At 48.0% G+C, this 19,299-nt stretch overlaps 10 protein-coding genes and 1 non-coding gene across 11 annotated transcripts; 5 read left to right on the top strand and 6 right to left on the bottom strand.

The window, feature by feature from the left end:
* Positions 1 to 1,180: 1,180 nt before the first annotated feature.
* On the top strand, positions 1,181 to 3,108 carry BGW36DRAFT_376688 (GTP-binding protein Obg). The gene has a single exon (XM_046215913.1). The coding sequence runs from the start codon at positions 1,328 to 1,330 to the stop codon at positions 2,945 to 2,947; it is 1,620 nt and encodes a 539-aa protein (XP_046073216.1). The 5' UTR covers positions 1,181 to 1,327; the 3' UTR covers positions 2,948 to 3,108.
* Positions 3,106 to 5,172, top strand: BGW36DRAFT_376690 (putative JmjC domain protein). Its single transcript, XM_046215914.1, has one exon. The coding sequence runs from the start codon at positions 3,368 to 3,370 to the stop codon at positions 5,045 to 5,047; it is 1,680 nt and encodes a 559-aa protein (XP_046073217.1). The 5' UTR covers positions 3,106 to 3,367; the 3' UTR covers positions 5,048 to 5,172.
* Positions 5,173 to 5,174: 2 nt separating this feature from the next.
* On the top strand, positions 5,175 to 6,333 carry BGW36DRAFT_150199 (uncharacterized protein). Its single transcript, XM_046209499.1, has 3 exons — positions 5,175 to 5,388; positions 5,522 to 5,622; positions 5,686 to 6,333. Exons 1-3 carry the CDS (start codon positions 5,335 to 5,337, stop codon positions 6,197 to 6,199), a joined length of 669 nt encoding a protein of 222 aa, XP_046073218.1. The 5' UTR covers positions 5,175 to 5,334; the 3' UTR covers positions 6,200 to 6,333.
* Positions 6,334 to 6,467: 134 nt separating this feature from the next.
* On the bottom strand, positions 6,468 to 7,624 carry BGW36DRAFT_396444 (WD40-repeat-containing domain protein; the record flags this gene model as incomplete). The annotated part of the gene is made up of 2 exons (XM_046218167.1): positions 6,468 to 7,374; positions 7,461 to 7,624. 2 exons carry the CDS (start codon positions 7,622 to 7,624, stop codon positions 6,468 to 6,470), a joined length of 1,071 nt encoding a protein of 356 aa, XP_046073219.1.
* A 468-nt stretch (positions 7,625 to 8,092) lies between these two features.
* BGW36DRAFT_150284 (putative CUE domain protein) lies at positions 8,093 to 9,728 on the top strand. Its single transcript, XM_046209500.1, has one exon. The coding sequence runs from the start codon at positions 8,155 to 8,157 to the stop codon at positions 9,604 to 9,606; it is 1,452 nt and encodes a 483-aa protein (XP_046073220.1). The 5' UTR covers positions 8,093 to 8,154; the 3' UTR covers positions 9,607 to 9,728.
* On the bottom strand, positions 9,729 to 11,458 carry BGW36DRAFT_448786 (uncharacterized protein; the record flags this gene model as incomplete). Its single annotated transcript, XM_046221760.1, has 2 exons — positions 9,729 to 10,670; positions 10,737 to 11,458. 2 exons carry the CDS (start codon positions 11,456 to 11,458, stop codon positions 9,851 to 9,853), a joined length of 1,542 nt encoding a protein of 513 aa, XP_046073221.1. The 3' UTR covers positions 9,729 to 9,850.
* Positions 11,459 to 11,617: 159 nt separating this feature from the next.
* On the bottom strand, positions 11,618 to 13,576 carry BGW36DRAFT_376697 (putative ubiquitin-conjugating enzyme). The gene is made up of 4 exons (XM_046215915.1): positions 13,279 to 13,576; positions 13,118 to 13,215; positions 12,235 to 13,061; positions 11,618 to 12,180 (listed from the first exon to the last, which is right to left on the bottom strand). The coding sequence occupies exons 1-4, from the start codon at positions 13,338 to 13,340 to the stop codon at positions 12,106 to 12,108; spliced, it is 1,062 nt and encodes a 353-aa protein (XP_046073222.1). The 5' UTR covers positions 13,341 to 13,576; the 3' UTR covers positions 11,618 to 12,105.
* Positions 13,577 to 13,767: 191 nt separating this feature from the next.
* Positions 13,768 to 15,188, bottom strand: BGW36DRAFT_340013 (uncharacterized protein). Its single transcript, XM_046213056.1, has 2 exons — positions 14,722 to 15,188; positions 13,768 to 14,653 (listed from the first exon to the last, which is right to left on the bottom strand). The coding sequence occupies exons 1-2, from the start codon at positions 15,032 to 15,034 to the stop codon at positions 14,043 to 14,045; spliced, it is 924 nt and encodes a 307-aa protein (XP_046073223.1). The 5' UTR covers positions 15,035 to 15,188; the 3' UTR covers positions 13,768 to 14,042.
* BGW36DRAFT_t29 lies at positions 13,769 to 13,904 on the top strand. The gene has a single exon. It is a non-coding gene; the product is annotated as a tRNA-Gly (tRNA).
* Positions 15,189 to 15,657: 469 nt separating the features above from the next.
* Positions 15,658 to 17,679, bottom strand: BGW36DRAFT_448788 (general substrate transporter; the record flags this gene model as incomplete). The annotated part of the gene is made up of 9 exons (XM_046221761.1): positions 15,658 to 15,878; positions 15,938 to 16,214; positions 16,271 to 16,351; positions 16,414 to 16,492; positions 16,547 to 16,568; positions 16,626 to 16,848; positions 16,898 to 17,019; positions 17,082 to 17,396; positions 17,540 to 17,679. 9 exons carry the CDS (start codon positions 17,677 to 17,679, stop codon positions 15,689 to 15,691), a joined length of 1,449 nt encoding a protein of 482 aa, XP_046073224.1. The 3' UTR covers positions 15,658 to 15,688.
* A 463-nt stretch (positions 17,680 to 18,142) lies between these two features.
* BGW36DRAFT_396449 (Alpha/beta hydrolase fold-1) lies at positions 18,143 to 18,990 on the bottom strand (the record flags this gene model as incomplete). Its single annotated transcript, XM_046218168.1, has 2 exons — positions 18,143 to 18,487; positions 18,562 to 18,990. 2 exons carry the CDS (start codon positions 18,988 to 18,990, stop codon positions 18,143 to 18,145), a joined length of 774 nt encoding a protein of 257 aa, XP_046073225.1.
* Positions 18,991 to 19,299: the final 309 nt, after the last annotated feature.

A 19,299-nucleotide genomic window follows, 5' to 3' on the forward strand; every position in this document is an offset into this window, starting at 1 on the left:
GGCTACTAGCCTTGGAAGTATCAAAATTGGGGCTTTTTCCCATTGGCTGTGCGGTGCCGATCCCCCCATGGCTAGCGTTCCCGTCATTCTGGTTTGGTGACGTTAGCCCATCTGCCGGCGCGCCCAATGGGAGCCCCGTCGCTGATTATTTGCCCCTGTCAGACTCGCCGCAGTGCCGTCGCAATTATATTGCTATTAGTATCATTTATTGTTAGCGCGGATTACGATTATTTATTGTTGTGATTGTGATTGTGCCTCGGAAGGTTAGGCCCTTCCCTATTAGGCAGATAGCGTCAAGGTATTCATGACAGGTATGGATTTTCGACATTGGGTAGTACGTACTCCGTGTTATTCAATCTAGGTAGCCACCAAGAATGCTAGGCCCCGCCATATGCCCTTTCGCCGTGCAAAATATATTTTTTTCATATCATTTAATATTATTCTTGACGCGAATTATCTCTTCGAACTTTATCCCAAGACGTGACTGACCGGGCGGCTCGCAGCCCACGACAATTGGCTCGATGTTACCATACCTTTCTCTAGAAATGTACCGACAGCGTTTGATCGATGACAAGGAATTTTTGATCATCGATGCATGAGCTCATCATTATTTAGCAATTAATTAAACCATCGGGAATGTTATGTAGTCTATTAACAGTTGCTCGCTTAAGACTAACAAAAGTCCACTGCTGTTTGTGATCTATCACAACTCCTTGATTAGCAAGTGGGGACATGTTTACGGAGTTAGAAAATGTTGGCATTCGACAAACACCCCCCTTTTCAAGATCTGAGTGCATTTTGGTATCTCCGGACGAAACTCAATGGTTCAGAGCCCTTACTATTACTCTGGATCCGTACGCCATTATTGGCGCTAGCCTCCGTGTATATCGGTTTTTGGTGTAGCTGGCTGGTTTCCGTGTGGCCTGCAAAAAAAGGGTTTTGTTGATATGCACAAACTCTGATGAAGTTCTAGATGGCCATGAACAAAGGATCTCGATCGTTGAGCTTCTAGCCGTGCCCATTGTCTGGTCTCGGACCCCTTTTTTGGGTTTTTTGGTTTTCGGTGTCGTTGTCGCATGTCGACGTCTCGAAGTTTGTCGAAGAGGAAAATACGAGTCACGTGTAGATAGCGATGTAGTCACGAGATGATAACAGATCTAGCCAGACGAATCTTGGAAAACACGCTTCATTGCAATTCTCAATATTCCATCACTAACGCCTTGCGCGTCTGATTTTATCTGGTTTTCGCATAATATTTGATATTTCCAATGCACTATGATATGATATATCCTCAAACAAAACTTCAATTCCGCAATACGTCGCAGTCATGTCTCGAGCTCCTTCCGCCATGCTTCCCTTCCTCTACCCTTTCCTGAATTCGACTGTCTGTACGAGACCACTGGCACTCCGTGCTGCTCAGAAATCCTTGCGATGTCGTCGATTGCAGAGTTCGGTTACCCGCTCCCAATCCCCGCCTGATCTCTCCCACCTCGACCCTGAGCCGTCCGATTACTCGCGATTCATTTTTCAGGATAAATGCACAGTCACACTCGTCGCGGGTTCTGGAGGTCATGGATGCGTTTCCTTCCTGAGAGAAAAATACATAGAAGAAGGACCTCCCAATGGAGGCGACGGCGGTAGCGGAGGAAGCATCTACATCCAAGCTGTCGACGGTCTTTCCAGCCTGCATAAACTAGCCCGACAAGGTGTGATTCGCGCCGGCCGAGGGAAAAGCGGACAGGGAAAGAGTCGAGGCGGAAAACGAGGTCATGATGTTCTCATTCAGGTGCCAGTGGGAACAGTCATTCGTGAAATCGGCCGATTCGACCCAGTGGAGGAAGGAGAGCTGAAATTCCGAACTTGGAGGGCGTCAATGTCAGAGGAAGAGGCCATGGAAATGACAGCGAATCAACGAGATCGCTTCGTGCTCTACCCCGGCTCACAGCCCTCGGATTTCCTGACAACTGCATTCCCTTCTCTCGGTCCGCCACGAAGACCGCATATTGCTGCATCAGAGCCCGCGGCGCCGATTCACTTGGACCTGTCAAAGAACATGGCTGAGCCGATGCTTCTAACTGCAGGCGCTGTGGGAGGATTCGGTAACCCTCACTTTGTGTCTCGCGCCAATCCGCGACCACGGTTTGCCACGAAAGGTGAAGGGGGTATGACACTACACCTGGACTTTGAGCTCAAATTATTAGCCGATGTCGGTCTTGTTGGCTTCCCCAATGCTGGAAAGAGCACGTTACTTCGCTCACTTACCAACAGCCGAACACGAATTGGAAACTGGGAGTTTACGACCCTGTCACCGAATATCGGCACGGTAGTTCTTGATAACGGGAAGGGCAGGCCGCTGGTGGAATCCTCTAATAAGGAGAATCCTCGCACTGGCTTTACTATTGCCGATATTCCTGGTCTAGTCGAGGACGCTCACCTTGATCGTGGACTTGGACTAGGCTTCCTACGACATATTGAGCGCGCCGGCATTCTTGGGTTCGTCGTCGACCTCAGCTCCGGCAATCCTATCGAGACGCTGCAAAAGCTGTGGCATGAGCTAGGCGAGTACGACAAGATGCGTGACACGCAGCCTGATGCTCCTGATTCAGACCGGCGAGTCAAGTGGAGCCCTTCAGGGTTTGAGCCGACACCTATGCTCGTTCATGACGCCAGCAAACCCCAAAACAGCCTTCCACCGATAGCGCTCCCGCCGATATATCGAAAGCCGTGGTTTGTCATTGCTACAAAGGCTGATTTGCCGGGTACGCAGGAGAACTTCGTAGCTCTGCGTGAATATCTTGCGCAAGTGCAGCAAGGCGCCGTCGAGCACCCGAGTGGTAATAAAGATGCTTTTCGAGGGCGTCTGGCGGCAGTTCCGGTCAGCGCTATCAAGGCAGAGGGTGTAAAAGGAATCCCGAATTTGATCATGAGCTTTCTTGAACATCATTGACCTATTCACTGGCTGTAGATACAAGATGCATGCCATCGGATGACGTTGGTGTGACAGGATGTCTGGTGATATCAATATATATATAGGTGGATGTAAAATAGATTTGTATATTACTTGCTCGCTCTAAATTTCAGTGCTACATATGTACATGTATATATGTATTGTGGGTAAATATGTAAAATAGCCTGTGTCAATCAACTACCCTCATATTTCAATATTGCCGTCCCGCCGGTTTGAGCGTTCGCCAATCAACTTGACGGTCCCACCCAGTCAACATTTGGACCGTTTGCTTAACCTATTTGTTGCCTTGAATGTTGACGTCCAACTTACATATACGTAGACCTCCCCAAGTTTCCAATGCAACATCTGGAGACTATGCATACGCAAATATAACTCTCACTTATCCCACCTTTGATCGCCATGGAAAGTCTCACTAGCACCATCCTGGATGCTATCAACAACCCTCAGCCAACCGACTCAATCCTGGAATGCTTTGAGCACGACACCGCACAGCTTCTCTCTTGTCTTCGAGATGATGCCACTGCAACCCTTGCTCTGGCAGATTCTAAACTACGTGTTTTCCCGTTCAAAGATGTAAAGGAATCTTGGCGACGGCTGTACACCGACGCATGCATCGTGCTCGCTATACGTTTGATTCAACATAATATCCTTGGGGAAGAGGATCGATCCAATCCTCAAAATACGCGACATGAGAATCCAATATACGAAGCCAGCCAGCAACAGCATGTTCAAGACAACGCCTCGTGGCTTGATGCAGCCGTGCACTATCTGGACATGGCGCTAATCATGACTGGGGCGCCTTCACGCGAAGGGGTGATAGAATCTCTCTTCTCTGCTCTGAAAGACTGGCGGAAAAGCCAGATGAAAGAAGATTCTCCACAACCTGACACTGTGTCTCGCGAAGGCTCTGATTCTGAAGCACGTCCCCTGAAGCGCAGGAAGTTGTCGCCGCCGCTCTTCCCGCCAGACTCGGCACCTGTCCCTAGTATATTGGAGCACCCTATTCCCCGCGTCTCTGCGCCGTCATTTGATAAGATAGAATCACATATACAGGACGTGCGTACCCCGCTTATCATCACGGGTGCCGTAGATCATTGGCCGGCTATCTCTGAGCGACCGTGGGCGTCGAGAGACTATTGGTATGAGCAGACGTTGGACGGAAGACGGCTTGTTCCCGTTGAGATCGGACGATCGTACACAGATGAAGGATGGGGCCAACAGATCATACCCTTTGCAGAATTTGTCGATAATTACATTTGGAGATCGCACAGAGACACCGCAGCATCAGCCGCAAACGATAGCAAGAATGGGGAGCAGATGAAAAAGGAAGATGAGACTGGGTACATGGCGCAACATGATCTTTTAGCACAGATCCCAGCATTGCGAAAAGATATCAGTATACCTGACTTTTGCTACATCGACCCTCCTGGTCCAGAGGCCGGCACACCGGTGTACGAGAAGAAGAAGCGTGATCAAGAAACTGCTACTAAGCAAATTGAAGAACTAGGGGATGGAGAAAACAGCGTCGCTGATACAGGCAGCAAGCTGAGAAATCTCTCGAGCAAGGGAAACCGCGCTGCCAGCTACTCTGACAACGACACCGACATCGGTATTCCTAGCGACCCGATCATCAATACCTGGATCGGTCCATCTTGGACAATATCTCCGCTACACCACGACCCTTACCATAATATTCTCGTTCAAGTCGTCGGCGCAAAGTACATTCGGCTATACTCGCCACATACACCAGCATCGCAAATCCATCCTCGAGGAATGGAGGCTGTCGACTCTGATAACCAGCCGAGTGCAGACGAAACTGCTGAGAATCTCGGACATGCCAATGCTGCTGCTACTGGCCAGTTGATTGACATGTCAAATACCTCCAAAGTCGATATCGCCGCCATTGAGCTGTCGCCCGCCGAGTCCGACCTGTGGGAATCAATGTGGCCAGGCTTTACAGAAGCAGAGTATGTCGAGACCGTTTTGAAGGAAGGGGAATGTCTTTATATTCCAGTCGGTTGGTGGCATTATGTGCGTGGGTTGAGAGCAGGTATCAGCGTTAGCTTTTGGTGGGGATGATTACGGTTTTTGATACATATTTTTGTTTGCCAAAAATATACCTATTCCCTAGATTCATACTTAATTTTGGCATCCTCTACTCAATATTTGAATACAGATAAAATCGTGCCTGGCATTCAACGTTCCGAGTCATATGACTCACACACGCATGCAATAACAGCTGGATCCACGTCGGTGGCGGCAACTCTATCAATCTCCAAATCTTAAACTTCTTACCCATCTACATACCTTCACAAACCATATCTTCCTTTGCCAGTTGTTTTTATCTATTACTTTATTATCAAATAATGCCCAAAAAAGCAGCTGGCGAAAATTCTAAGAAGGCGGCTGGCAACGCCAAGGTGCGCAACACCCCGCTCTTTTCTGCTTTCTTTTCCCCGCATCAGGCACCTAGCCAACTCGAGACACGATGAGAAACAAACAAGAGGGATATTTAGAAAAGCTAATAACTGATTTTTCTTTTTTTCCTTTTAGAAAGCCGAAGCCGCTGCCAAAAAACAAGCTGTTGTAGACGCCAAACACGCCTCTGAAGAAGATTCTTATTGGAATCAAGGCTCCAAATCCTCTTCCAAGAAGTGCGTTGGTCCCAGGTCGATTTTCGCACACTATAATTCGGTTTAAACTAATAATAAAAACAGAGATTCCTCAGAAGCCAAGAAAGCCGAAGCCGCTCGCAAAAAGGCCGAACGCGATGCGCTGCTAGCCGACGAAGAAGCCTCGCAACCGTCCAAGGCCAAGGGCGCAGGCGCCAAATCCGCGCAGAAAAAGACGCGAGGTCTTGACTTGTCGCAATTAGACGACTCTACGTCGACCAGCCGAAAGGTCTCGGCCCTGAATGCCTCTGGTATTGAGAACGCGCTCGACGCGCTGGAGTTGACGGGCTCGGGCGATAGTATGAAGATTGATAGACACCCCGAACGCCGATTCAAGGCTGCCTATGCCGCCTTCGAGGCTCGCCGTTTACCGGAGATTGAAGCCGAGCATCCTGGTCTGAGAAAGCAGCAGCGCATTGAGATTGTTAAGAAGGAGTTTGAGAAGAGTGATGAGAATCCGTTCAATAGGGTGAATGTTGCGTTTGATGCGTCACGCGACGAGATTGCTGCTGTGAGGGAGGCCGAGAGGAAGAAGGTGGAGAATCGGTTGGGGAAGTAATCCAGATGCTCACGATATGGGGTTCGTCTATATGAGGGATTTATACACTCTCTTACGTTTCAAATGTTGGTGATTTTGACATGTGTTTTCTTGTATAGAGATAAAACATTGACGACCTCATGACTTATCAGAATGGATCAATCGATCATTTTCGCACAAACTATGTACACATGAAAAATACAGCAACCATCAATTGATATATAAGAATCTAACCCCAAACGCCGGGTACTTTGTAAATATACTTGTAAACATCATTTTTTTTATTGCGTCATTGCATAAAGGCCCTCACGTCCCACACACATAGCCTCTCATCCCAAGCAACACTAGCACACCAGCCCTCAGCTCCAAATAAACACCAGTCGACACCAGTCACAAATTCCGTATGGTGATTCATACGGGCGACTTCCTGGCCTAGAACAGGCCCCGCTGGCCCCATGCGCATTGCGTCCATGTCCCCTTGATTCTCCGACCGGTCGTCCCAGGCTCGGCATGTCATATCGTAACTAGCTGTGAGAAGCAGACTAGATAGGTGCGGTGACCATGCGAGCTTGCGAACTGCATACTCATGACCAGGCATGATAGTCGCTGGACCTTGCTGCGGCGCCCGGATATCAAATGTGCGTACGATACGGTCAACGCCTGCAGTAGCAAGCACCGACGAGCGGTATTTGTTCCAGTCGTGCGTTAAACATTCCGACGGAGGCGCCGAGCCAGTCTCGGGCGACATCCCGGCTTTCATGGGCACCATCATCGACGAAGCGCCATGGATCGGAATCTGAAGAGTGAGATGGTTCGATGCAGATGCGGGTGTGCGAAGGTCGAATATTCGGACATGCGAATCGGACGTCACGCAAGACAAGATATCTGGGGAATGCGGGGAGAACGCGGCGGAGTAGGTGCAACTATGCGTTGGCAGAGTCAAAAGCGATTGTGGTCGTTGTGGCGACCACACTTTGACTGTGCCATCCCAGCTGCTGGAGCAAAAACGATCTTTGGCGACTAGATTCCAGTGTACTGAAAACACCTCCCGGTTATGCTCCTTCCATACCTGTACAGGGAAATCGTTGACCGAATTGTCGAATAATTTAATACTGCCATCTCCGGACGCCGTGAGAAGTTGGTTTTCGTGAATCTCAGACCACGCTAGATCGTAAAGCGCATCCTGTGTCGTAAATCTACGGTGGTAGGTCAGTAAGAACATAATTTTGTTTTGCGAGATAGTAATGAATTTGCGGGGTAGGGTAGCGGGGCTCCAACTCACATTTTCGAAGGTACAATCCCATTCGGAGTCAGCTCTAGTATATACAAACGCCCATTTCCAACGAGACCAAAATTTGCAGACGCGGACACAGCGAGTCGATTGTCAAAGAAGGGGGAGTATTTGACGGCCGATCCGTTGTAGCCTTCGGTGCGGAACTGCAGCATGATGCCGGTTCCGGTAGGGAGAGTATACAAGGTTGATTGTCTTGAGAAGCAAGGTCCTCAAATGACAGCACTCAGGAAGATCGCGTCATAGCTGAGGGAGTTTTCTATAACATGTTTATACAACAAACGAGAATGAATCGAGAATGAATATGCCAGCCGATGAATGTGACGGCCGGTCCGGTGCCCACGCCGAGGTAATCCCCAGGCGGTGACGTTCTGCCGGGCAGGGCAGCATTCGGCCAATGAGAGCCGTGGGTGGAGAGCAGCTATGTCAAGATGTGGTGATGCTGTTTTGTGAATGTGAGAAGAATTATCAAAAAAATTAAAGAAGAGTTATACCCTGGCTGTGCTGTAGGAGTATGAGCCTCCTCCGATGTTTCTTCATGACAGCGTTCTTAGGTAATTACGATTTGTCAGCAGCACCTAATTGGCCACATCGACCGCATAGATCAGCCTGCCCCTCAGCTCTCTCACGCGCGTTATTTTCGCCTTAAACTAATATGACAAGCAATTAATTAATATACAAGAAAATGGGCGCAGAGGCTCCTCGGAAACGACGAAGACTATTTTTTGAGTCGTATGCGGAGATCGATGCCCAGAAAAATGGTCTTAAAGAGCAAAATCAAAATCTCGAAGTGGACCAAAGCGCAATACACCAAGTGCAACAGGAAGAGCATCACGAGAACGAGTCCACAGACATGAAACTGGCGAGGCTACTATCCCTATTTCCAAACTCCGACGAAGCCGCACTACTAGATGTGCTGATCTCGTATGAAGGGTGTGTTGAGGCTGCATCAGCTGCGATAGACGCCGGACAAGAAGATGCAGAACAAACCGAAGACTCACCAGCCTCACCTATTGAGCAGGCGTCCAAATCCACCCCTATTCCAGGAATACAAACATCCCTATTATCCTCCTTTTCCATCCCCCCATCGTCACTAGGCTGGTCGAAACCGCTCACGAAACGTGGAAAGACGCTTTACCTCTACTCACCCGAAGACGTCGCCCGCAATACTCCCTGCTCCATAATCCACAACTTTCTGCCCCCGACACAAGCAAATGCGCTTCTGGAGGAGCTTCTTGAAGATGCCAAATCATACGAATGCGAAAAGTTCCAGTTATTTGATACCGAAGTCCAGAGCCATCATACATCTAAACTATATGTCTCCGAAGCGCAGGGAATGATGGAACGCAGCTCGGAGTTCGTATACAACGGCTCGTTCCGGAATAACGTGCGCAAGCTCTCGCCGCTGATGAATACTGTTTCTGAGAAGGTGCAGAAAGCCGTGAATCGTGAAATTCAGGCACGTATAAAGTCTCATTATCCGGGAGGCAAAAAGCTTAAATACCAATCCCCGGATGAATGGCTTCCAAATGCAGCGGTCGTGAACTGTTACACCGGGCCGCAGGAGAATCTGGGATGGCATTCGGATCAGTTGACGTATCTTGGGCCACGGGCAGTGATCGGGAGCTTGAGTCTGGGCGTTGCTAGGGAGTTTCGCGTTCGAAGGGTCGTGCCTCGAGACAATGATCAAGAGAATAAACAAGACGTAACCAAATCCCACTCATCTGACAGAGTATCCGATACCCAGGGCCAAATCTCAATCCATCTCCCGCACAACTCACTTTTAGTTATGCATGCAGAGATGCAGGAGGAGTGGAAACACTCCGTTCCAACCGCTCTGACAATCTCTCCGCATCCTATAGCGGGGAATAGGCGTATTAATGTCACTTACCGATGCTGGCGCAAGTCTTTCGACCCACAGAACATCCCACGCTGTCGATGTGGCTTGCCGACAATTCTGCGATGTGTGCAACGGAAACATGAGAATTACGGCCGGTATATGTGGATGTGCTATGCTGGATATTCGCCTGGGAAGAAAGGGTGTTCGTTTTTTCAATGGGCGCGATTCGATGATGATGGGGAACCGCTGTGGGAGGAAATGGGTATCAGGCCTGTGGCTAAAGGAAAGATGGGATAATACTTGAAGATGCTGCAAGGAATTAATATGAGAGTGGCATATACATATGCAAGGTTGGACCAGGTTGTATTAATATAATGATTGATTGACTAAACGAGGATTGTTTGTGCTAACTATTACTTGCTATGCAATGGACCATAACTTCCTGGCAATTCGATAAAATAATAAATGATAATCCAGGGTTACCAATATGAACCACTTCTTCCTTCTAGTCTGCTATGCCAACCAATTTTCATACTTCATGTCAAAACAATTGCTCGGAGGCGTGACAGGATTTAGCAATCATGTGTGAACAAAAAGGCAAGAGGGAGTGTTTGAAAGCCAACTTCGCCGAGAGAATGGCGCCATCTCCGTCTTCCTCGGCATCATTGCAGCGAAGCAGTGATTTGATACCCTGCTCGAGACGATTGATTTGATGTTCCTTACAAGCTTTCACCTTGACTATCAGTTTCCAGCATTCTCCTGGACGAAGTGAATCCAATGACCTTTTTGGTTGACTCTGTAGAAAGCACCCTAGTCCAGGAAATAGCTCGAGTTGAAGGCTAGTGATATTACCGGGAGCAATAGCAGAGCGAACATGGTGAACGACTTTGTTAAGTTTGTGCTGGAGGGACGAAATGGCAACACCATTAGCATCCATTTCGCAATGAACATGCCAGCCAAGGCGTGGATTTATTCCGAGGTAATGACGGTCATTAGTTGTAACAGTAGAGAATCCCACCGAGGAATGATCAGCAATATCGAGCATGCCATCGCAAATGACGGAAACCAAGAAAACGTGTCTCAATCGATGTTCATACATCAATATCTCTGAAGCCTTGTTAATGGCATCCCCTAGAAGATTACCATCGTAACCACCCTTCCACAACCCTCTACCAAGTGAGATATACCCTGACATCAAGCGCCTGAGATCAACGTTGGAACCTTGAGAAAGCGGCATCAGAACTTCAATGAAATCATTCTTCTCCGAGTTGACGCAGACAACTGCCAGAGAATCTTCTGCCCTCAAGGTATCGATTACAACCTGGGCCATTGAGATGACTTTGTCGACGTCTTGTACAGTCCTAAATCCAGCCAGCATTAAGTCATTTCCTGGAACGAAGAATCAAAGAGGAATTTTATACACTTACATAATATTAAGGAGGACCACTGCTTCGATGTAATTATTGTATTGAGTAAAAGGCCCAGTGATCAATTTCACATCCGCTGTGATGGCGATACGGATGTAAAGCTCGGTGTCTTGAGCAGTTTGAATGGAATTCTCTGTCTGCATTTCCATCCTCACTGTGGAGATTGGAGCTGGACAGTTTTGCATCTTGAAGTCAAGCTTTGCATATTGGCTGTCTCTGCTATTGGAACGAAGAGATATTGTATGGCTCAAAGAGCGCTTTGATGTAGCATGAGTTGACAGGCTAGAGAGTCTTTTGTCTAGTGTGTGGAAGAAGTGAGATATTCTGTGTTGTGCTTTGTGATCATGTTTGTTTTGGCCATGGTTGTGAATTGCAGCCTTCGTGCGCGGGTCTAGGAGACATGGTTCCCTCACGTCACCTGCCAGCGCTACCCTAGAATCATCGTCCAACTGTGAATGCAATTGACCCATCTTTCTTGGTTGCAAACATGACTTTCCACTACTTCGTCGGACTTTGGGCACTTCCAAGCAGGCTTGTCGACCTTCCAGGGGTGGAGTGATAGAGGCAGATAGTGTAGAGCCTATGTGATTGAACTGGGAGTCTGAGTTGATAGAGGAACTTCTACTAGGCGTGACAGGCTCTTTTCGATACGGCTTTTTTGGCTCTGTGGCCGGCGAACGAGACCTTTTGACGATACACAGAGGAGCCCAATGCATGTCCATACTGAATGATACAACCAATATTTGATGGCACTCGTCGAGATAATCGCGCAGGCTAGACGTGTTCTTGGCCCAGAACTGGAGTCTGAAACTCGATATCAGTCTCGATGGCACTCGCTGCCTGCGTAGATGTCGATATCCTTGGAGGATCAGTATTCCTTGGTTGACTGCTCTCGTCAGTATTTGCCCGTCTCCAGATCTTCCACCGGTGACGACGATGGTTGCGGTTCTGGCCACTCCAAAAGGCAGAGCAAGAGACGGCAATAGCGACAATGAAGAAGAGGAGGACGATTGGGACGATGACTAAAGACAGGGTCAGAGCGGTCTTCTTCCACTTGACCGGTTTCATGGATATATCGACAGCGAGGATGCTGTGGTGAACCAGCTGCAAGGCATGGAATAATACTCCTAAGGACTACGGTCACGAAATATTTCTCGAGCAGGGAATTAAAGGCAGATGGACTAAAGGGAAGCCAACTGCTGACCCAAAGGAACTTGGGAGAAGGAGCTATCTAGTGGCCCGTTTATGGCACTACAACATTTGAAGGGGAAGGTGCGAGCCCGTGGCTGGATGAATAAGCCAAGTCTTTAACATTGAGAACAGTTCAGGGTATACGCTTGTATCTAGGACAGATTGAATGTGGACAGCCTCACTCGTTGCTGGCTGGGAGGATCTTTTCCTTGATGCTAGCTAGGGTAGCGTCGTCGATGTTCAGAAAACGCATCTGAGGACTATGTTAATAACAATGACCTACATGGCAGATGAACGTAGCGCTTACTGTGTCATCCCCAGCACGAGGAACGTTGCCAAACAGCACAGAATCAGATTGACTCGCTTCCACGCCGCTATACACTCTTTTCGCCCAGACACCTTCCCAATTCCACTCGCCGGGTAGACGTGCTTGGGGTACACCTCTTCTATCGGGTGTTGCAGTGCCAGACCCATATGATTGATTCTTGGTTCCTTTTGCATTTCGACGATGTGCTTTCCAGGCATGCCATGCCCCGGGATTTCCAGCAGCCTCAAGGGGAAGCGAATCGAGTACCGTCTCGTCATCGAACGTCGACCGGATATAATCCAGTAGTGTCACGACAGGGACAGCCCTTTCTTTATCGGTATAGGGCGTGTTCGCAGGGAGCGGAGATATTCGAGAAACATTTTCTTTCGGGGAGGCAACGAGAGATCCCTCTCCAGTTTGCTTTTTTGGTGTGCTTGGCGCGACAGACTCACTGGGAGCATCACGGTTATCTGCCTCGTTTGCATTGGATTGTTCATTGTCTGCACTCTCGCTGGTATTGTTATTACTCTCAATGCTTCCTCCACTGATGTTTCGCGACGGCGTCACGGAGTTGCTTGCAGTCCTTTGCGCCCTGCCAAACCAGTGAGGGAACCCATGTCGCAGGCTGAACGCGCCGGGTGATAGTCGCTCTTCGTCGGTTGCACTGACAGGCGCTTCGTTCGAAGAACCCGTCGTGAATGTGTATGTTGTCAATGGGACCACGAGCGGGTGGAATATGTCGGTGTTGAATGTGACTAGTGGAGGAAGCTCAGGATAGGAGGCGGGGAACCGGATTGCGAAACGAAGGATTGCCGACGCATAGGGGCCTGGAGTCTGGTTATGAATAGAGGTTACGAGGGAAATGAAATGGTCGTGATCGTACCACTTCGAACGAAGAACACGCCGGACCACAAGGTCGGATCGGCGGGATTGTTGATGCTCACGTAGACTCCAGGAGGGGCGGCATGCTTCAAGCTCGCACTAGTTCAGGGATCACGTCGATTAGTCTGGAGGTCTCTTTAAAGAAAAGTGCTTTCGACGTACAATTCCAATGAGAGCTGTTGCTTTCGCAGGGACGGTATGTTGGGGAATTTGTGCGACGACATTGTGATGGGAAATAGAATCAATGGTCAATGTCACTGATCAATGGAGCGTCGCAGCGGAGCCTCCAGATTCCGGCAGCCAGCACAGAACAGTAAGCCGACCGGCTAGCACACTCTGGTGTGTTTGACATATAGGGCTGATGAAATATTGAATGAGAATTAATCATGTGAAACCACAAGAAGAAGAGCTAATTGCAGCCTCATCGGAGGGAGGCATGAGACGAAAAGCGTCTGCAAACTCGCTGTGATTGGCCAGATGACAACGCGGCGAGGTCGTAAGGCGGTAAGGGTCTCCCCGGCCCGGCAGAATCCGCCGACGCCGAGACGCCGATTCTATATAAAGTATGCCTTTTGCAGCGAAAAAATCAACATTTTGCATTGAATTCGGATAGCTGATTATATGTCACATGAAGCCGTTCCCCACAGCACACGCATTGATGGTGTAATGGCAACATTGCTGTCTTCCACGCGTTTTGATTGAACAGTTTCTGATGGAAATAGTTTAAAGAAACACCTTCATGGAGACATAATTAACAGCAGCCCCGGGTTCGATTCCCGGTCAATGCATTTTTGCCTCGTTGGAGAGCTTACGAAGTGTCTTTTTGCTCAACAAAGTTAAATCATGGGCCAGAGGCAGTCTGGGGTCGATATAAGACTTTCCGGAGGTGCGAAAACTACACTATATATGGTAACAATATCTGTCTATCAATGCCGGTCTGGTTTTGGCCGGGCCTGTAAATCGGAGCTAGGCCGAATAGCTCCCAGAACAATAAGCCCTTCACCAACCCCATCATACACCCCGCCAGCAACAGCTTCAAGGAACCAAGCTATAAGATTGACCACCGCGGCGACGAGTCTACCCTCGCTCAAGGTGATGAGGGTTGAGCTGGCATTATTTGCACTTTTGCCGATGCCGTCAGCAGTTTCGAGTGCCGTAGTCAGAAATCGTGTTGCAATCCGATGGTTTTTCTCATACCTGTATACGGACTGCAACAGTGTCTTTGCATACGGAATGATGAAATGTATGAGGACAAAGCCGTAAACAATCAGAGCAGCAATTATACGGTGTAAATAGGACGGTGGGCTCTGCCGTGCTGCTTTCTCTTGCATCGTCAATCTATTATAAGTCTCATCTGACTCGGGTTTGATGGCTTCTGGAAGGCGGTCTTGGATTGCACGAGCCTCTTCACTAGATAAATCCGAGGGCAACGCTTCTAGTAAATAGCCCAGGCCATTGATATAGAGTCTTCTTATCAGGCGCGTATCGGAATTTGGTTGCTGAGCCTCAAACCCAGCATTCCGGAGAAGATTAAAAGCTATACATATACATCAACTCATTAGCGACTGCATCTTTGCATTCGATTAGGCTTTAAAAGCTTAATACCAGGAACGACCCTATTCCATTTCAACCCCGAGTCGCCTTCATACACCGATACGGCTGTCGAGCGATCTACTTCTGGCGTTGAGGTCCCCGAGCCGTGTGTGGATACGGAAGGGCTCGATTCCTTGCTATCTGCGGTAGCCGGGCGCGATGACGGGTTAGGGAATTCTTCATAGTGACTTAGACGAGGCTCTGATGCCGAAATGAGGCTGAATCCAAGGTATGGAGTCGGGTTAAGAGACTCCTGGGAAACCGGCAGAGGCGAATTGGAAGAGTTTAGCAGACATAGCCGTTGCCGGATAGAAGCTGGAAGCATGATAGGCAAGACCGACGATTTTAGGCGATAATTAATAGATTGACACGCTGAAATGAAAATATTGGTAATTCTAGCTCTGATAATCGGATTTTAAATGATAGAAATAAAACAAAATTGCTTTTAAATTGGAAAATGTCGAAATGTCAAGTTTCACATGTCAATCGATTCAAGTTTTTAGCGGCGTCCCGGTTGACCCCGCCTGACATGCGATAACAGTTATTAATAGATAACCATCTCTGATATCTTTTCATGCAGGCATCTTACGTTTCAACGCACGATCTGCATTAGAAGAATCGAATCCTCGGATACCTGAATGACTAGTAAATACGTTACATGTATTGTTTGGCGAAGTGAAATTAATAAAGATAGGCTATTTACATACTCACCTTTTTTGTGGGTAATGATCACAATTCGAAGTTTTCAATGGTTTCTCGGGATATCGATTGTTATCAATTAATAAGGGTACTAGTATTTCCGTAGGAAAAGTCAATCAAATTTATACTTGTTTCCTAGAGTCACATGCCCCAGCTATGTCAATCAATATCTCAACAACTGATATTCTTAGGGTTAAATGAGTTCCCAATATCAGTTAATATCGACTCGTATCCAACGTCGTCGCGGTCTCAGAACTGTTCCAAGCCTGACATGTCAGGATCAGGCCTTATGGACGACCTCGGCTTTCTCCTTGTCATCCTCATCACCTGTCAAATGCACAGCAATCTCGTCTCCGAAGAAGGCTCCCAGCTCCTCGAGCGGAATATTCTTTGTTTCCGGAATGAAGAAATAGGTGATTATCGTCGAAACAATACACAGCCCCATCCACAAAAGGTACATTCCCCATTTACTATATATATCGATCCCCAAGTCAGCAATAGTAAACAGATGGAACGAAATAACTCTCACATGTTCTTAAACGCAAGGGCCGATGGAGTGGTGTATGTGATTGCACCGAGGAAATAACCCGCCATCGTAATACCCAGACCTTTTGCACGGATTGTGGTTGGGAAGACTTCGGCGGGCCAGATATAGGATGCTACGTCAACAAACTCGTAAACGGAAATGTAAGCGAAAAGGAGCACGAGGCAACCGGCGTTTCCTGCCTTGTTGTCGGTACCGAGATACTGTGACTGCAAAACCGCTTCGATCAGGAGGCAAATCGCGCATAATGGGAAGCCGATCACTTTCAGGGTCAGCAGTCTGCATCATTGGGATAACAGATCTCATCGTCAGACTTACAGAAGCTTGTCCGTCTGCCCACCCTGTCCACGGTAAGTCCAACTATCCAGTTTGCGCCGGTTCCAACGATAGCGTACAGCCCTAAAAGAATCATCAGAGTGAAAAGGGAAAGAAAATGACAGAATGATAATGGCTTTGCTTACCGTACATGATTAGGGACATCCTTCCACCCATCCCGAGACTTTGATAGATCAAGATAGAAAAGTTATTGATGCCGAGGACCTAGAGAATTGTTAGATGTAAGCACCTCCACGTAACTCATATTTGGGATCTCACTCCGGTCGATTGGGATGCGAACCTGAAAACTTCATTCAGTTTATAAGTCATGCGAGAAATTCTTAAAGTGACTACTTACTGGATAAAAAACACCAATATTGCTCGATGTCGCCATGACGGCTTAGACAAGATTTGGCGGTATCCCGGTTTCTCCAACTTATCCATCTCCACCTGCGCTTTGATCTGGAACAGTTCTGCGCGAGCAGCAGCGTCTGTTGGATCGTTTGGATCGTGATGGAGCCTTGAAATGACCTTCCAGGCTTCATCATCTTGTCCGGTCCAGCTCAGCCATCGTGGTGATTCTGTTTCCATCATTTAGACATTTACTGGTGGGACGAGGAGGAGATATACCTGGGACAAATGGGAGGCAGATTAGAAGGCCAAGTGGCCCTACACAGGCTAGAGACAGTGGTAGCCGCCATTGAAGTGTCAGGTTCGTTGACGAATATGTCCCCACTGATATCCAAGCACAACTACATGTATCGAACCGTAGTTAGTCTCGCCCCTATTTGGCTGTCTTCGAGTGATCACGTACACCACGTAGCCAAATGCCAGGCTCATTGCAGTCAATCCCGAAAGCAAACCGCGTCGGTGTGCGGGTGCCACCTCGGTCAGGTACAGCTGAACCAAGCAAATCAACATGCCTAGGCCCAGACCCTGGAAAATGCGGACGACGATCAACATGGAGATGGTCACAGACCCTGCTGTCAGGGCACCGCCGACCAGTGCCCAGACAGCGCCAACTGCCAGTGCCTTCCTTCGCCCAAACCGATCGGCTATCGATGCCTGGATGATTGCACCAACCAAACTCCCAAAGGCAAAGAGAGAGTTCACAGCTCCGATGATACTGCTCCATAGGAAAATCAAAAAAAGGTCAACATTTGTCTAAGACTTTTGGTCTGGGGAGTGCCGATTTACTTTGCCGTGTAACTGCTGTTCGCTGGCCATGGGAATCAGTCTTGGCCCTTAATAGTTCTTCTTGTTTGTTGGTACTTACGATCCAAGTCAAAATACTGATAAAACCCTGGCTGGCCAATGCTGGTACCGAAAACGGCAAAACCGAAGCCATAGGCGTAGGCTGCAAGGGCCACGCCTAGGCAGACGAACACGTTGTAAAGAGTTAGTCTCGCCATTGCAACGATGTCTATAATAGCAAAATGAAATTCTGGGGTTCAAAATCCGGGGTCGACTGAAGCTCTATACTTAAGTCTGGGGAATTCTAACCGTAATGGTAACCTATATTAAACCAAATTAGGAAATCGTACCGACCAAAGCCGACGAGGCCCGAGTACGGGCCGCCAGAGGGACCGACAAGCACCATATCCTACTCTCACTTTAGGCACCCAAAACTTAGGTATCATGGCAATAAAGTACATGTATGAATTGTATCAATGTCTTATCCCAACGTTGAATCATAACTACCTAGGTACCGCTGTAACCGAAGAAAGGCTGTAACCTCTTCGTATAAAATTCAACGAGAAAAAGTTATTTTTTCTCTAATATTGGAAGTACTAGTAATTTATATCTTAGAGCATCTAAACAGAAAAATAGTCCATTTATTGAAGCGGTAGATTCTCTTTATCTCTTAATTATCTCCTAACTATCAACTAGAGCTTTTTGAATGGTTTTTGCAAGATCTATGGGCCTGCTGACATTAGGGCAATGGCCAGCAACGAGAGACAGGGTGGCCAGAGAATGACCGCTACAGCGCTCAATGGTTTGAACTCTTCTTCGCTGAAAATCCAGAGGCAAAATTTGGTCCTGCTCGCAGAAGATAAACGTTGACGGGATGTCCATGTAGCCTGCGTAGGTGAGAGGTTCTGCAAAGCTACGGACAGAATGCAAGGACATCTTTTTCACCCATTCTACACCTTCATCTAATGGGATATCAGAAAAAGTGATGGCTGCACTTGGCTCAATAACGTGAGACATATACTCGCCCTAGACGTATTTAGAAACAAAATATACATTGGCCTTGGCAATCCCTTAGAAAAAATGGGTTAGGTTTAGCTTACCTCAACTATGAGATGGCTGGGAAGTAAATCGCCCATGACATCCTTTAGAGACTGCCCAATCTCTGGTACCACTGCGGTGACATAGATGAGTTTTGTAATGCCCCCCTTTTTGCCTGCTGCTTCCCGTCCCTTTTTGGACAGACCCTTGGATGCCTCGCTGCCCACGACACCGCCATAAGAATGCATGACTAGCACCACATCCTTGTTTTCGTCACATAGCGTGGCAATCCTGCTTGATAGAATACTCGCGTCTTCATACATAGTCGCTGCAGGGTCTGGCGGCGCACGATTCGCCGATAGCAGAGGCTCGATCACAGTTTCATACCCATCTCGCTCGAGCGCATCTGACACCGAAGTGTAAAAGAAGGGAGGACAGAAAGATCCTGGGACAAAGAGAATGGTAGGTTTCTTGCCTTGTGGGGAGGACATGGTGTAAGATGTCGGTAACCAAAGTCTGAAATTGGTCTTCGTACACTGACCGTAGATATCAGAACATAACTACGTAGATATAGTGGGGGATTCCTCAATTCGAGAAACCTGTGCCTCGGTATGATGTATACTTTTAACGTTCGAACCTTGTCCCAAATAGTTCGTTGTACCGAGAGATGGGAATCTCGCCGAGACAAACTCGGCGACTAGTACAGTATTGCAGTAACGAGACAGAGCGATGTATTTTATGAAATCTTATCGTGAAAGTGTTAGAAACTACTTCTTGAACAGGCTCTAAGAACCGTCTTT

The sequence above is a fragment of the Talaromyces proteolyticus genome (genome assembly GCF_021365285.1).
Source record: "Talaromyces proteolyticus strain PMI_201 chromosome Unknown BGW36scaffold_5, whole genome shotgun sequence".
In the NCBI taxonomy this organism is placed as follows: domain Eukaryota; kingdom Fungi; phylum Ascomycota; class Eurotiomycetes; order Eurotiales; family Trichocomaceae; genus Talaromyces; species Talaromyces proteolyticus.

Excerpts from the sequence above, each read along its gene's own strand:
- BGW36DRAFT_376697 (XM_046215915.1), bottom strand. The coding sequence starts at position 13,340 with ATGTCGTCGCACAAATTCCCCAACATACCGTCCCTGCGAAAGCAACAG. Across the intron at positions 13,216-13,278 it reads CAACAGCTCTCATTGGAATT|TGCGAGCTTGAAGCATGCCG; the intron begins GTACGTCGAAAG and ends TCCCTGAACTAG. Across the intron at positions 13,062-13,117 it reads CGTGTTCTTCGTTCGAAGTG|GCCCCTATGCGTCGGCAATC; the intron begins GTACGATCACGA and ends ACCAGACTCCAG.
- BGW36DRAFT_376688 (XM_046215913.1), top strand. The coding sequence starts at position 1,328 with ATGTCTCGAGCTCCTTCCGCCATGCTTCCCTTCCTCTACCCTTTCCTG.
- BGW36DRAFT_150199 (XM_046209499.1), top strand. The coding sequence starts at position 5,335 with ATGCCCAAAAAAGCAGCTGGCGAAAATTCTAAGAAGGCGGCTGGCAAC. Across the intron at positions 5,389-5,521 it reads AGGCGGCTGGCAACGCCAAG|AAAGCCGAAGCCGCTGCCAA; the intron begins GTGCGCAACACC and ends TTTTCCTTTTAG. Across the intron at positions 5,623-5,685 it reads TCCAAATCCTCTTCCAAGAA|AGATTCCTCAGAAGCCAAGA; the intron begins GTGCGTTGGTCC and ends TAATAAAAACAG.
- BGW36DRAFT_376690 (XM_046215914.1), top strand. The coding sequence starts at position 3,368 with ATGGAAAGTCTCACTAGCACCATCCTGGATGCTATCAACAACCCTCAG.
- BGW36DRAFT_340013 (XM_046213056.1), bottom strand. The coding sequence starts at position 15,034 with ATGCTTCCAGCTTCTATCCGGCAACGGCTATGTCTGCTAAACTCTTCC. Across the intron at positions 14,654-14,721 it reads ATGGAATAGGGTCGTTCCTG|CTTTTAATCTTCTCCGGAAT; the intron begins GTATTAAGCTTT and ends GTATATGTATAG.
- BGW36DRAFT_150284 (XM_046209500.1), top strand. The coding sequence starts at position 8,155 with ATGGGCGCAGAGGCTCCTCGGAAACGACGAAGACTATTTTTTGAGTCG.